The sequence below is a fragment of the Aricia agestis genome, chromosome 15, assembly GCF_905147365.1.
Source record: "Aricia agestis chromosome 15, ilAriAges1.1, whole genome shotgun sequence".
NCBI lineage: Eukaryota > Metazoa > Arthropoda > Insecta > Lepidoptera > Lycaenidae > Aricia > Aricia agestis.
Window position 1 is genome coordinate 5,347,086 of NC_056420.1, and position 15,755 is coordinate 5,362,840.

The 15,755-nt window shown below is 34.3% G+C and overlaps 1 protein-coding gene across 1 annotated transcript in view; it reads right to left on the reverse strand.

Annotated features, from left to right (window-relative positions):
• The window catches only part of LOC121734279 (opioid-binding protein/cell adhesion molecule homolog), a 109,322-nt gene extending 101,418 nt beyond the window's left edge, over window positions 1–7,904 (reverse strand). Inside the window, exon 1 of the mRNA XM_042124775.1 lies at window positions 7,596–7,904. Coding sequence (XP_041980709.1) covers window positions 7,596–7,701 — 106 coding nt within the window. The 5' untranslated portion in view covers window positions 7,702–7,904. The remainder of the gene's footprint in view (window positions 1–7,595) is intronic.
• Between the last annotated feature and the right edge of the window lie 7,851 nt (window positions 7,905–15,755).

Below are 15,755 nucleotides of genomic sequence, written 5' to 3' on the forward strand. Positions count from 1 at the left end.
TTTATTTGGCCGAGGTATTATTATTAATGATTTAAGACCAATAAAATATCTCAAAATGTAAACAAATGACTGCGTAAATGCACTACCGTACCACTCCCGATAATTACGTCACAACACTAATATGAAGTAAACAATTCAATTGGGTTTTTGAATTTTTTTTTTTGTGATAAATGGAAAGATCATATATAAGTTTTATAACAAAACTATTTTTTTTTTTTTGCAATAATTAAAAAGTTATTTCAAAATAAAAATTAAATTTTAAATTCAGTACCGAAGATCCGCCGACAGCTCCCGAATAAACCCGAGCGCGTGTGACGTCACAATGTTAGTTTTTGCTCATTGTAGCATACAGAGATATAATAATTAGTACAGTGTTTTGAGTTTTTATCTAGTAAATTCTGTTGGCATTGTTAAATAATCAAAAATGTCAAAACTCAAAAGTTATCGCTCTTGTTTTGTACCATTATGTACAAATACTACAAAAACAACTCCTGAAAAAATGTTTTTAAATGTTCCACAAGACGAAAAACGTCGAAAGAAATGGTTTCAAGCAGTGCACCGAGATTATTCAAAAACAAAATCAAATTTTTTTTGTTGTGAAGATCATTTCGATGTAAGTATTCATAATAATATTACTTAATAATATTATTACATAATATTATAACTTTTCTTAATTTTTCATTGATAGTTAGAGTAACTGAGTAAGCTTTACTCCGAACTCGGTGTTCTGGACACACACGTCCTTTTAAAACACAAATACCATTCTTACGATTAAGTTGAACATAACCTATAGCTTTATCACCGTAACTCTCACGTGATGCTCTACAATTAATGAAATAATTATTAATTATATTTAATAGAGAATAAATACTTATTTTCATTTAGAATAGTATTTTTTAACAGACTTACCTTGATGCCTTAGCACCTCGAACTTCAGCAGAATTAAACCGAACGTCATTTTTAAAAAAATTAGTGATCATAAATATATCAACATCAGGAATATTATCCGATTTTGCTTTTATAAATCCTTTATCACACATAGTTAGTCGAAATAAACTTTTCAAATCGTTTTTCACTAATAAATTTGAGATATTTTTATCAAGTCAAAGATAATAGCCATAAACACTGTACTATCATGAAATTGCTTTAACATTATGACGTCACAAGTATGGCGACCAATCATGGCGCGTTTACAGTCACGTGATTTTTATTTGAATTTTATCAATTTTTAATTGTTTATAATTAATTAAAAAAATTATTTTTTCAAGTTTTTTGCATTAAAAATCAATATAATTAATAATAAAGTTTTAAAATACATAAAAAAATCAATACTTTTTTTTTTTTCAAAATCCCAATTACCTATACCAGTGCGGAAAGGGGTGGATCGACCCTGTGATCTATAACGGGTCTTTCGACCCGTTACCCGCAAGGAATGGAAAAAAATATCAATCAGGTCGAAAGACCTTAGCATGATTTTAATGCTTTATCAAGTAGCCCTTAAAGTCCTAAACTCAAACCTATACTTGTCTTCTTTTAACATACAAAAATACTCATTATACAGCCCCCGCACCAGGGGAAGTTCGCCGTTTCTCGCCTCCGCACAGAGCTCGCGTACATGCATCGGGCGTTTAAGCCTTATAACGCAGCGAACGAGTTAAGCTTCAAATGCTTTAGGATCCTGGCCTAGTGGTAATTTAAAATACTTTCCCTCGACTTATTGTTTAATATTGTTCTAAATAATATTTGAAAACAATATTTTTCAATCGGATTAATGTTCACATCAAACAATAGAGTTTCGGGGAAAACACAACGGGTTTTTCTAATTGGATTATACGAAGTACTAAAGAATTCTTCCTTCAAACTTTGTTGTTGTAATTTACTAAGATTTTAACAAGGCTATTAAAATTCGTTACAGTATTAGGCATTAGCATAAAATTTTTCTACAGCTGATAGGATAATAATATAATTATTAGACGTGGGAGAGCCATGCTTCGGCACGAATGGGCCGGCTCGACCGGAGTAATACCACGTTCTCACAGAAAACCGGCGTGAAACAGCGCTTGCGCTGTGTTTCGCCGAGTGAGTGAGTTTACCGGAGGCCCAATCTCCTACCCTATTCCCTTTCCTTCCCATCCCTACCCTCCGCTATTACCCTATTCCCTCTTAAAAGGCCGGCAACGCACCTGCAGCTCTTCTGATGCTGCGAGTGTCCATGGGCGACGGATGTTGCTTTCCATCAGGTGACTCGTTTGCTCGTTTGCTTTGCCCCCTTATTTCATAAAAAAAAATTACAATGTTTTCACGCTAGTGGAAACACCGAAGCACCAGCCTAGAGTGTAGACAAACAGTTTTGTTAAACGTTTGAAAACGTTTCTGTCAATATTCTGATATGACGTGTGCAGCATGGTCAGACTTTGGACGGTTAATATTTTACTGTATGCACCAGTCGCGCATCTGCGCCCATTGCGTAATAATGTATATTTTATTTATTTATTTATTTATTTGGGATAACAACGGCCATCAATTTTACAGTATTCAATATTATAGAAGAATACAATGAGTACATAAGGCCAATAACAGCTATCCACAACTTATTACGTTACTTTTTACAATTTTACCAGAAGTAAGTAATCAGCAAATTTATTTATTTATAAAATAAACAAGCATTGTAAATTTTAACAAATATTTGATATCATCGAAACTAACTAAATATATATTTTTAGCGAAAGCACTTGCTTGTTTTGTTTTTGTTTGTTCAACTTCAAAAAAATGTATGTATGTATTTTTTTATGTTTGTGTTCGCATATCTTCGAAACTGCAAATCTGATTTAAGTAATTCTTATTTTGTTGTACTAGGTAATATTTACCTTAAGGAATACTGCAAGTTTCATTAAAATCGGTCCAGTAGTTTTTGAGATATCGTAATTTTTTTATTTTTTAATTACGTACGATTTTGAAGTTGGTTTTTTAAATGCTATTATTAATAATTTTAAATTTATGTTTATTAAAAAATGTAGAACTTTACTTACTAAAATTATATTTTCTGATACATCGAAATCTAAAATGCGTATTAAATGAATATTATCTATTAGGGGAAAACCAAAGTATTATTATATATAAGGAACTTCTCAAATATTACACGAACGTTATAATGTAGCAACATTATTAAAAATGTTGAGAGACGAGTATTCCAGTTAACTTTTTTCCTTCTTAATAAAAATCTGTAACTGATTCAACAGAAATGCGTAACGTCTTATAACGAATTCAAGTTTTATTTTTCATTTAAACATAAGCGCTAGGAAGAAGCTACGTATTCGATCTCATGCATTTAAATTTAGAATTAGTGAAAAGCTTGGCCGCAACCGATTTTTTCTAAGGTACGGGGAGCTCTTTTAAATTCTCCTTAATACCTCTTCCATTGAAAACGTGATTGATTAAATAGCCTTCGTTAGGTCATCAGTTCTGTCGAAAAAAAAATACTATAAAGATGATTGGATTTTAATCCCTTTTAAAGGGGTACAGGTGATTGCTTTTTAAATATAGCTGGATTAGACGTAAATTATTTTATATTTTGAAATTTCATTTAAATAATCGGCCAAGTGCGAGTCGAACTCGCGCACGAAGGGTTCCGTACCGTTATATAGCAAAAATAGACCTAAAATTGTGTTTCTTCTATGGGAGCCCCCTTTAATTTTTAATTTTATTTTATTATTATTATTAATTATTGAAGTGAACATGTAATTAAAGCCTTTGTGGAAATATCAAGTGCCTACATGTAGCCATTATTGATACCAAGCAAAAAAGGCCAAAAAAACACGTTTGTTGTATGGGAGCCCCCTTTAATTAATATTAGTTTTATTTTGTTTTTAGTATTTTTTGTTATACCGGCAGCAGATATACATAGGTAATCTGTGAAAATTTCAAAAGTCTTGCCATAGCGGTTTTTGAGATACAGCCTGGAGACAGACAGACAGACGGACGGACGGACATCGAAGTCTCAGTAATAGGGTTCCGTTTTTACCCTTCGGGTACGGAACCCTAAATACAATGATTGAAGTTTCCTGCAATTTGCCATGCAAAAAAGTTGTTTTTCAGCATACCTTTGTTTTCGCCCTAGTTTCCAGTAATTATTTTCAGAACTTTATTTGAATAAATAACTTTATTGGACCTATTGGTACTATAGGGTTTTTATCAAAGGATATCTTTTAATATTCTGAATATTATGTTTTCACAAATTTCTAAAAAAGAAATAATTCCAAAAACACAAAATAGCTCTACACGGGCGTATATATATATGGCTTTGATAAGAGGAGGGGATACAAAAACATTTGAATGCATAAAGAACTACCACTTAGATTCAAATTCAAATTCAAATTCAAAATTTTTATTTGCAAACAAGTACATATATAAATCAACATACATTGACGAAATGTACAACTTATGCCTTGTTCGGGCGTTTGCAAAACAATTACAAAATTATCATTTTAATAATTATTATTCAAGTAAGTATATTCTTATTTTTATGGTATTCTAAATTATTAAACTAAATTATCTTGTACATTAGTATTATCACAGCGGTATTATATTATCATAAAATATTAATAATACCTACCTACTTAATATATTTTATGAACAATCAATACTAAAATATTCTTCTAATGAGTAGAAGCAGTGTTTTATTAGATATGTGTTAAGTTTTCTTTTAAACGAGGGTAATTTATTTTCTTTTTTAGGAAATCTGGTAATTTATTGTAAATTTTGACGGACATAATATAATAGGGACTTTCGTTAAGCATTTTTATTCTAGAGTAAGGTAGGTGTAATTTGTTTTTGTGTCTAGTATTGATGTTGTGAGTCTCTTCTATTTTTGTGAAATAGTCTTTATTTTTAAAAACAATTAAACAAATATCCTGGATGTATATGGAAGGGAGTGTTAGAAGGTTATATTTTATAAAATATGGTCTGCAGCTGTCTCGATTTTTTATTTGGGCTATTATTCGGATGCATTGTTTTTTGTAATATAAATAGTTCGTTGCTATTGACTCTATTGCCCCACAAAATAACTCCGTATCTCAACCAAGAATATGCATATTATCATGCATAATATGCTGAAAGAGCTGTTTTTGTGTCCGTACTGTGTTTTAAATGATAGAGTGCGTAGGTAAATTTTGATAGTTTTATTTTAGTTTTTTCTATGTGAAATTTCCAGTTTATGTGTGTATCAATGTTTATTCCGAGTAAAGTAAAAGTTTCTACTGTTTCTAGGTTTGTATTTTGGAAGGTGGTATTTATATTGAGAGGGGGTTTTTTGTATGATCTAAATTCAATAGTTTTAGTTTTGCTATAGTTTATTTCTAAGTTGTGGTCCTGAAGCCAATCATTAATTTTTTTTAGCGTATCTTGAAGTATAGTTCTCAATTTACTGTTATTTTCGTATGTCATAAGTATGGATATGTCGTCTGCAAATAAAATTGGTAAAGCTATTATTCTGTTCAAAATTTTAGGTAGGTCATTTATATATAGTAGAAATAATATGCATCCTAGCACACTGCCCTGTGGGATGGAACAGTTTATTTTCTGTTTTCGCGATCTTATTATTGTGATTTCGTTAGTTTTGTCGTTGTAATGCTCTATTTGTACTATTTGAACTCTATTTTCGAGGTATGACTTAAACCAGGAATATGCCGGTCCCCTTATCCCAGAGCCTTGTAATTTTTTAAGGAGAATATCATATTGGACTTTATCGTAAGCTTTTGTCATGTCCAATAGGACACCTCTGACATGATTTTGGTCATTAATATGTTGGAGTGCCATTTGTACATATTTATATACAGCTAAAGTCGTGGACCTAGCTTGGCAGTGACACAATAGACATAACTACCAGTAGTTCGACTGCAAAGAGACGGACAGGTTTCAATATCTGTCAAATACGTCGGGTTTCACTAGGATTATGAACGGAATGTGCCTCGTGCTGGCTGATATAATTTATTTTTAAATATTTAAAATAAAGATTTCAAAATTGGATTCTGACAATTTTAATCGAATGTACCAAAACACAAACAACAATACGACCAAAGAGGACCACGTCCAGCGAATATGTCATAGTTTTAAATTCGTAGGTAACAATTTAACAACCCTAGCGACGATTTTCGTCATAATACGTCAAAATTAAAAATCATCAGTTCTAAGTCGGCATAGGTACTCTATAATTCTGTCTACTCTGGCAGTGATATACAGAAACTTTGATAATATTGAGTCATTGAAAGCATCGATTTAAAACAGTTTTAAGCCCTTCATATTTCAAGTAGGCTTTAAAGCGTGCACTTTGACACTGTTCGAAACTTTGCAATTTTAAAGCCAAGTAAGAATTTTTTGTTCAGATTAATCCTTGGCAATTTTGAAGCGTGAATTTTTTAATACAATGTAGAGATTTTATTTTTTAACATTTTTCTCGCTCGAAATCTTAAAGGATACAAAAGCCACCTGTAATCACAGCGAAAAGGGAAGTTCAAAATATTAATTCCGGACGCGAAAAGTAATCCATAATAGGAGTCCCCGAATTCATTGTGATTCCAATTTTTTATCGGCTGACAAGGGTCGCCAATAGCAATCAGCATATCTTACCTTAGCCGTGACACATAAATAATCTGCCCCCAAGACAAGCCGCCATTTTGTCGTCGCAAAAAATGTAACGCGGAATGGCGCTCCGAGGTTCGTTACGTTTTGTGGGTCTCGGGGGAACACCTCGTAGGATGCTACTAAACATGAATGTTTTAGCGACTGTACTGATTTGTTAGTACTCAGCGTTTTGTTCTGGTTGAATTCGTATCTATTTTTGTAAATATTGTACGATAGGAATTTATTCTAAAAGGTAGCACGTGGGACATGATTCGAATAGTCTGTGTTTTTAGTATTATTCCTTTAAGATTTACTGTTTGTAATGATTAAAATAATGTTACTATTAAATATCAGGTTAAAAAGGAACAACCGGCAAGGATACGGCATAAAAATGTAGAGAGAAAAATAAAAGGATAACTGCAGTTAAATGTTGATGTTACTTCGATAAACTCACAAAAATATTTCAGTGAAATAAACACGGGGGATGTTGAAAATAACGAGTGTAAGAACGAACGTATTTGCTTAACATATATTTGAAAAATCAAAATGTATTTCAACGAATGCAAAAAGTATATTTCAGATTGTATGGAAATTTTAAAACTACAGAACAACCGTGAGATTTTTTACATTTATTTTTCTGAATTTTCGCGTTGTATTGTTTGAAAGAGAAACCTTGTTTATACGATTTGTTCTTTACCATCATATACTTCTCTTAAGCTAAGTACTCACATACGATTTTGCTCGATAGTTTTTCTCCAATTCGAGCACAAACCACCGTGTGGACCGCAAAACTAACAGCTCGAAGGCTCGCTTTGAGCCGGCTCGACGAAATTAAATCGAAGGAAATATGTCATTTCCTTCGATTTGGAGTAAAACTATCGAACAAAACCGTATGTGAGTATATACTTCGAATTAGCAAGAAGATTATATGTATTCAAATCTTTTTTTTTTATAAAAAAATACATAAAAGTTCTTACCTTTTGTGCTCTCCACAGCATAGTCCATCCGCCAGAGTAGAAAAGATACGTACACAGTTAGAAGCATTTTGTTTTTATAGGGGAAACACTTATGGTAACACAACATAACTACCGATTTTGGCACTAATGCCCTTGGCAAATGAGTTTCGGAACATTAGAGCGATTTACACAACAAAAACTTGATGTTTCATCAGTTTCATTGAGTTTGATAGTATGTTTCTTATCTAATTTATATCAAGAATTTATGTTTACGTATCATTTTAAAGTGTAATGTATCATTATTATATTTTATGTTTATATTTTTAAAAATAAAATTAAAAATGTTCACTCCCCGACTCGACACCACCTGAAACAAAATATATTTTTTAATTAGGGGAAACTACATGGGATTTTAAGGGTGGCAAACGAGACTGTGCGCATGACTGCAGGCTTTAATTAATTTTGCACTTGCTACCTTGAAATATGCAAAATTTAACATTAACAATCAAGTCGCAATAAAAAATGTAGGCACATACGCACAGTAAAGTCGGTCTTAATACCGAGAAAAAAAATTAGCACTGCGAACTTGTTATCAATTAAATATTCTATTTATATTTGATAACAAGTTTCCAGTCCTTGGCGGAAAGGAAACTTATTATCATTTTCCGGGGTCTTATATTATCATAAAAAACATATTAGGTATACGAACTATAAACATCATAATATGAATGGTTAGAACCGTGTTAGTTAGTTTGGAATGAAGTTCCTTATCGCGCGGTCGGCGTAAAGGAGGCTAGACAGAACGATATTCGACCTCGACACTTTTTTATTACTGCATGGTAGGAGCAGAGGGCGTTGATAGTATTCCTGTGCGTCAACTAGATGGCGTTTTTTGAGAATAAACAGCGACGCGTTGTTAGTATTCCTAGTTTTTTTGTATAGTTTTTTAAATATTTTTTTGAGTGTATAATATGTATACAGGTTTGAAATAACTTAGTTCCGTTTGGGTGTCCCTTGATACCTCTCAAGTTTTTTTTTTTATAAACGTACTGCCCTATACAGCAGCTATTAACGTACTGCCGGAGAAATTGATTCGTAGGACCATAGAGTAATAAAATATATAGTATGTCTGGTCTCTGGTCTAGGACGAAGACGGACTTGCACAAGTCTTTCGAGCTACGCTGTGCTCAAACCTTGCTAACACAATGTTGTCTTGATATAGCACGAGCGAATAATAATATAATAGCTCCCACACCGGTCTCGGTGACGGTGGCCGGTTTCATTGAAACCAGGCCAGCTACGCAGGAGTAATTTCATAGTGTCCAAGTGTGTGCGCAGTGCACAAGAGCACTCTCTATTTCTTTACTCTCATAACCCAGTGGGACGCAAGACTGACACGACCTGTGTACAAAAAAAATAAAACATAGGAACTCAGCTCAAGCCTTGCTTTAATTTTTAATGAAAAAAGTACTTAAATCGGTTAAGTTTTGGATAAGGAATCAGCGGACAACGAATCGAAGATTTTCTGTTCTTTTTTTTATTAGAACTTTTGTCGTATTGTCTCTATCGCACTCTGCGGTAGGAGACTTGAGATTGGTGAGACAGCAATATATTTTCAAACACCTATTTTCAATTTCTCTCGCCCTTGGGTGCACAAATAGTTTCAGTTTAACGTAAACACGGAATGGAATTTCAATTTTCAGGCACATTCAGAAGCATAAACTTGTAAGGGCTTATGAGCTCTCACTGTATCCATAGAATTAGGTCTGGACTAAACTGTTTGCTATTATTAGTAGTCGTAGTCTTAAGCTGTAAATAATTGTTATTTTATGACCCGGCTGCAATGATGTTTTACTAAAATAATATATTTTATTTTATTTATTTATTTAAATCAGGCATCTTGGCCCATATTATATATACCTTATAAACTAACATACATAACATATAAACTAAATCTAACAATAAGCACTAAACACGTATTGTCTGCGACGTGGGGCGCGACGTGCTTGGAAGTCGTCCTCGGAACCTCCTGTAGACGACTCCAATCGGCCAGAACTCCTCCTTCTCGAAGGTCGGTAGATGATGCGTCGGGACCCTCACCACAAAGGAGCTAAAATTGACTTTGTGGCGGGACTCCAAACGCTCGACCCTCAAGACGAAGTGGGTCTTGCTCCTGATGTAGTCCACGACCTGCTCGACCGTCGTGGACCAGTGCAGCCTGGACACGTACAGCGGGGTCGCGGGAGTCAATATCATTGCCCGGCTGGGACAAATGGAAAGGTATATTTTTTTTAATTGTGTATGTTTTATGTATTCGGGTTATAGGTTTTAAACTTATCACTTGTGTTAGACTGATTTGATACTTCTTTTGGGGGTAATTTGTGACAATTTGGGTTAAACGTACCATAATTTTCAGTCACTTACTTATAATTATCAAAATTTTACTGCATTCAGGATTCAGATCCTGTTGAAAATATTCCAATTGCAATAAGTTATTATTTACCCGACTATGTCGAAGCAAAAAGTAGGGTTATGATTTTGTCGTGTATGTATGTACTGTACTTTAAATATAATTATATTGTATCTTTTAAGTTTTTCTCTGTAATTTTATCCTACTAATATTATAAAGTCGAAAGTAAATGAGTTTGTGAGTTAGTATGTTTATTACTTCTTCACGGCACTTAAACGGCTGGACCGATTTTGACAAAATTTTACAAGGGGGTAGCTGACATCCTGGATTAACACATAGGCTACATTTTTAACCGATTTTCAAAATGGAGGAGATGTTATGTTCAATTTAATTTGATTTTTTTTGTTCAACGATTCCTCCGCTGTTTGTGAGCCGATTTCGACAAAAATTTACAATCCGTTAGCTGACATACTGGATTAACACATGGTGTACATTTTTAACCGACTTCCGGAATGGAGGAGGTGTTATGCTAATTTTTTTAAATTTATTAATGGGCTTTCGCTGCGTCTCCTGCTTGGGGGGGCTGCGCCCCCAAAACCCCCCCCCCCTCCTGGAGCTATTGCTTTTAACGGAATAGTATCGCGTCGTTAGTGCTGAGTTTTGATTATTTTCTTTACAAACAAATGAAGTAATTTATTATAAAAGTTAATTTATCTAAACTAACACACGGATTTCGAGTGTCATTTGATTAATAGGCTTTCCTCAACCCCCCCCCCCCTCTCTCCCCTCCTGGAGCTATTTCTTTTAACGGAATAGTATCGCGTCATTAGTGCTGAGTATTAGTTATCCTTTTTAAAAATAAATGAAGTAATCCTACTAATAATATTATAAAGCCGAAAGTATGTGAGTTTGTGAGTTTGTATGTTTGTTACTTCTTCACGCTTAAACGGCTGGACCGATTTCGACAAAATTTTACAAGGAGGTAGCTGACATCCTGGATTAACACATAAGCTACATTTTTAACTGACCAAAAATTGATGTTTCCGATGATCAAACACAATTTATTTTGTCTCTAAGTACCAATAACTATTTACCTATAAAAACACAATTTAGTTTACCTTATAAATCGCGGGTAACACCGCGGGGCACAGCTAGTGTTTACTTAAACTAAATATATTTATACAGCTTCATTACATATATAGACAGCTTCGCAATCATGGTTGCAGGTTGTCCATCAAGGCCCAACCATAAAGTTAATATACCTAGCGGAATAGAGAAACAAAGGCCTGAGCAAGAGAGATGTCACTATCAGTAACACTGCGTGGTAAAAAGAGACGTGTGATACATGACAGCAGCACTCTTTTTTGACGTCCAGTCGGCACGTGCCGCACGTTGACAATTTAATCTCATAGATTTCATGTTCAATCATGCTTGTGTAAGTGTATACGTACACATATTTTTCACACAGATGAAAACCAATTTTGGTTACGTTTGACAGCTCGAGATTGTTGCTCTATTCCGCTACGTATATTAACTTTATGGGCCCAAGTACGTAAGCCTTTACGAAACATCCATCAAACATATCATGGATATCATGGATAAACATTACAACTTTGGAACTATAAGCTCGCATCAACTACGACCCGGGTTGATCGTCTTATATAAACAAGAACGAATTGCTTTTAAAATAAATACATACCCATTTATGATTCTGTGTGAGATCACTGTCAATTTCGCAGCCATGTTTACTGGGTGAGTTCCGATATATAACCCAGTGTACTGGCCTGTCCTAATGACGTATTAAGTCCCACGTCTAATTGTTCAGGTAGTGAGAGAAATATGATATACTTAATCCCAACGATCACATAATATATACCTACTTCAATGCACTATATTTCAAAATAATAATCGGTATGGCGTCGATTCTACAGGGTGTAAGAAAACTAACTGATAAAACTTTAGGGTGTGTACATGTTCCTCGTAGAGAATTCACTGTGAAAGTTGCAGCGCTGAAAGACTTATTAAATGTCTTGTCTGAAAATATATTTTGTCACTTTTGCATGGGGAAAACTCGTTGCGCTGGGGCTTTTATCTGCAAAAGAAATTGGTCTTTCAGCGCTGCTACTTTCACAGTTTCTACAAGGAACACATACACGCCCAAAAGTATCATCACTTAGATTTGTTAGACCCTGTAGACGTCATGAGCACTGACCATTAAACTGGCTTACATTTCCGAACTTACCCAGTGTGAAATCGTTTAGCAGTTGATTTTATATCGGTCGCAAGTAATTGGGCCAATGTATTTTTGTAAACCTGTTATTGATAATCGGATTTACACATGCAATATTCACAAAATATTAATGGAATGATAAAATTGCTATGTAACATTTTCGGATATTTAACCAAGCTGTTTGATTATTGAATTTAATAAGTATATATTTTTTTCCAAATAATCTTTATCTTCTTACCGCATCGTATCAGTCCGAACTCCAAACCGATACAAGGGAAAAGGACTTCGTCCATACACAAGCAAGGGCGCCGGCAGAAATAATTTCCAAGGTGTGTTATTGATTGACTGTATATTTACGTCAGTCGTCAACATAAAACATTTAGTGCCGAAACATTACGAACTATCCTTGTACGGCATGATAATAGGGTTACAAAATGCTTTTTATTTCAAATATTCCTGTTGATCCCGGAACCTCCAAGGGGCACCGGCGAAAATACTCCAAAGTCTAAACAATTCTCACAAATTATATATATACTTGCTGTTTGACCGAGCTTCGCTCGGTATCCGATGAAAATGACATTTTCTAGAAATCATTCCTAGCTAGATCGATTTGTCGCCCCCGTAACCCCCTATAAACTTAATTTCATGAAAATCGTTGGAGCCGATTCCCAGATTGTTTAAAAGAGTATATATAATAAATATATACAAGAATTGCTCGTTTAAATATATAAAATAACTGTGTGTAAGTTTACCGGAGGCCCAATCCCCTACCCTATTCCCTTCCTTACCCTCCCCTTTTCCCTTCCCATCCTTACCCTTCCCTATTCCCTCCTGCGAGTGTCCATGGGCGACGGAAGTTGCTTTCCATCAGGTGACCCGTTTGCACGTTTGCCCCCTTATTTCATAAAAAAAATTATGTGCGTAGAACTTAGTTTAGGTTGTGAATTAAAACTGCTATTTTATATCGAAAAATTATAGTGTTCCCTTGGCCGTGTGATTGTTTTTTTGTTAGCCTGTGCCAGTGAGAAACTCTAAAAAATCACACATAACACGCTAAGGCAAAATTAAAATCACTTTTATCACAAACGAAAAATTCTAACACACAATTTTCAATTTGTAGCCAACAAAATATTACGACACAATTTGGCATTGTTTAAAAGAGAATAAACATGAGATTGCGGAATGCCTCGAATAAAAGGGTTAAGGCTGTAAGGAGTTGTTGATACGACGAAAACACTTATATAAGGCTGGGACTACACGAGCCGAAATTCCATAATTTTGGGAAACTTTAGCACTAAGAACCATTTACAAAAGGTCAAATTTAACCCTGAGGCTTATTATGATTTTTTTCACGCTCTTCTCATCTCATATTTCTGAAAAAAGCGTAATAATCTCCCAGCCTAGCTAGCTTTAGCTTTATGTATTTATTTATCTCGGGCATCATAGGCCAATATTAGCTCCGATTTGTACAAGGGCCTAAAATTTGAACTCCCGAAACTAAAATAGGAGCAGAAATACGAACATTAAAAATATGTCGAATTGTTTTTAATATTTAAATTTGAGTCTACATTCAATTTGGGAAATATTGAGTGTAATATTGTTTCCCACAACTTCCGAATTCTGGTGCGTATAGACCCACCCTTATATGCGGATAGTGATATGCGGAGACAATGTTTTGATGTGAAATGTTAGACAATAAGATTATTGCATTCTCTATCTATGAGTACATCTTTCAATTTCACGAGTTCATCGGAGTAATACAGACTACAGCGCAGGGTCATCGTTTAATAAATAGCAGGAATTTTTCGTTGTTTTTCAACATACTGTACAGCATAATGTATATACACCTAAAGTCTAAACGAACATTCGTTCGATTGTTGTAAAGAGTTTAACTATAGATTACGACCAACTGAATATACTCTCATTCATGTCAAAACTGAACTGTGAAGGTTGAGTTGAGAAAACGTTGAATTATTATAGAAGAGTTTTGAAAAAGCTACTATTTAAATAATAACAATAATTATTAAACACTTTTTTGTGATTTGGAGGTTGGTTTACAATTTTTTGTTGAATTTTGTATCCGTAACAAATTTTTAAGTTTAAAAGGCTGGAGTCTGGACTGTTAAGAATGAACAGCAGATTTCTTTTATTCAGTTGAAAAGTTGCTTATTCTTAGGATTCTATTCATTCTGCCGAAAGGGAATAAATATCAAATATGCACCCTATATTAAGGCTTCGGGATGTGGTAATCGGCTGAATCGCTTAGATCTCTGCCATCGGACAATTCGCTCGCTTTCTTATCTTTTCAATTTAACGCAAGCCACGTGAACCAGCTAGTAAACCGTTGTACGTTCACAGGTCTTATTTACTAGCTTAATCTAGATCAGAGATTCCCAACCTGTGTAGCAGGGCCACCAAGGAGATAATGAAATTTCAAGGATCGTAATTATTGTTGTCAGTCAATAAAATATGTAGTTATCAATTAATTAAATTTGTAGTAATAGATTTTATATAGCACCTTCTTAATTAGGTACCATGGTATGTAGGTGAGCGAAAAATGTTAAGTAAGTACCTATATTATTTTTCTTCATCAAAAAAAATCTTGAGGTCGCACTTACTTTATCAAGCACAGTAATAATTGCATCGACTAGCTGGTACGTAGCATGCAAGTATTAAGATTAGTATTATTATTTATTTATGCGTAATAGTCATAGATCGTTAGCGTTACGCATGCCCGGGCATTAGAGGGAAAAGGGGGTGTGAATTGCAAGTGGCCGCAATGAAATATAGGTTGGGAAACCCTGATCTACAACGTAAAGCGTATCTTACCTTGCTGTAATCTATGGCTCCTTTGTGTTCGGGAAAGTACAAATGTTTCTTCTAGATATTTATGCTATCTACTAAAAGTTGAGGCAGTATTTTAATACTGAATAAAGTACTCTGTGCAATTGCATTATGCAATATGCATACCGCCGAGTTTAGAATAAAATAGGTACATAAAAGTAGTATGTATGCCATACTACTTTTATATAGGTACCTAATACCCTTTTATTTATTTATTTTTTTGTAACATGGGGAAATGCTTTACGCATCCCCGGCAAATTGAGGATATCGGCCGGGGTATGTGGGACTCCTGTCTGCCCACTAAAACCCCATGGTGCTCTACTCATCGCTTAAGACAGAGTTGCGGGTACGATATAACCTACCGCGGGTACGATAAAGCCTACCCTAATGTAATAATTTCTTATCATTGATGATACTTTTTTAATTTTATCACTTTCACATAATATTATAATATTACTAGCTGTCCCGGCAAACGTTTCTTTGCCATAAATAGTATTTCGCACGTATTATTTTATTGAAGTGACTAAATAAGTATGTCACCAATGTCACCATGGCAACGTCCGTCGCTATCCCGTCGCACAAACAATGGTCGCCGTCAGTCTCGAGTTGTAATAATTTACTATTATTTATTCAACAAATGCACTTATCAACATAAAAAGTACCCAGTAGCCGATTCTCAGACCCACTGAATATGCAT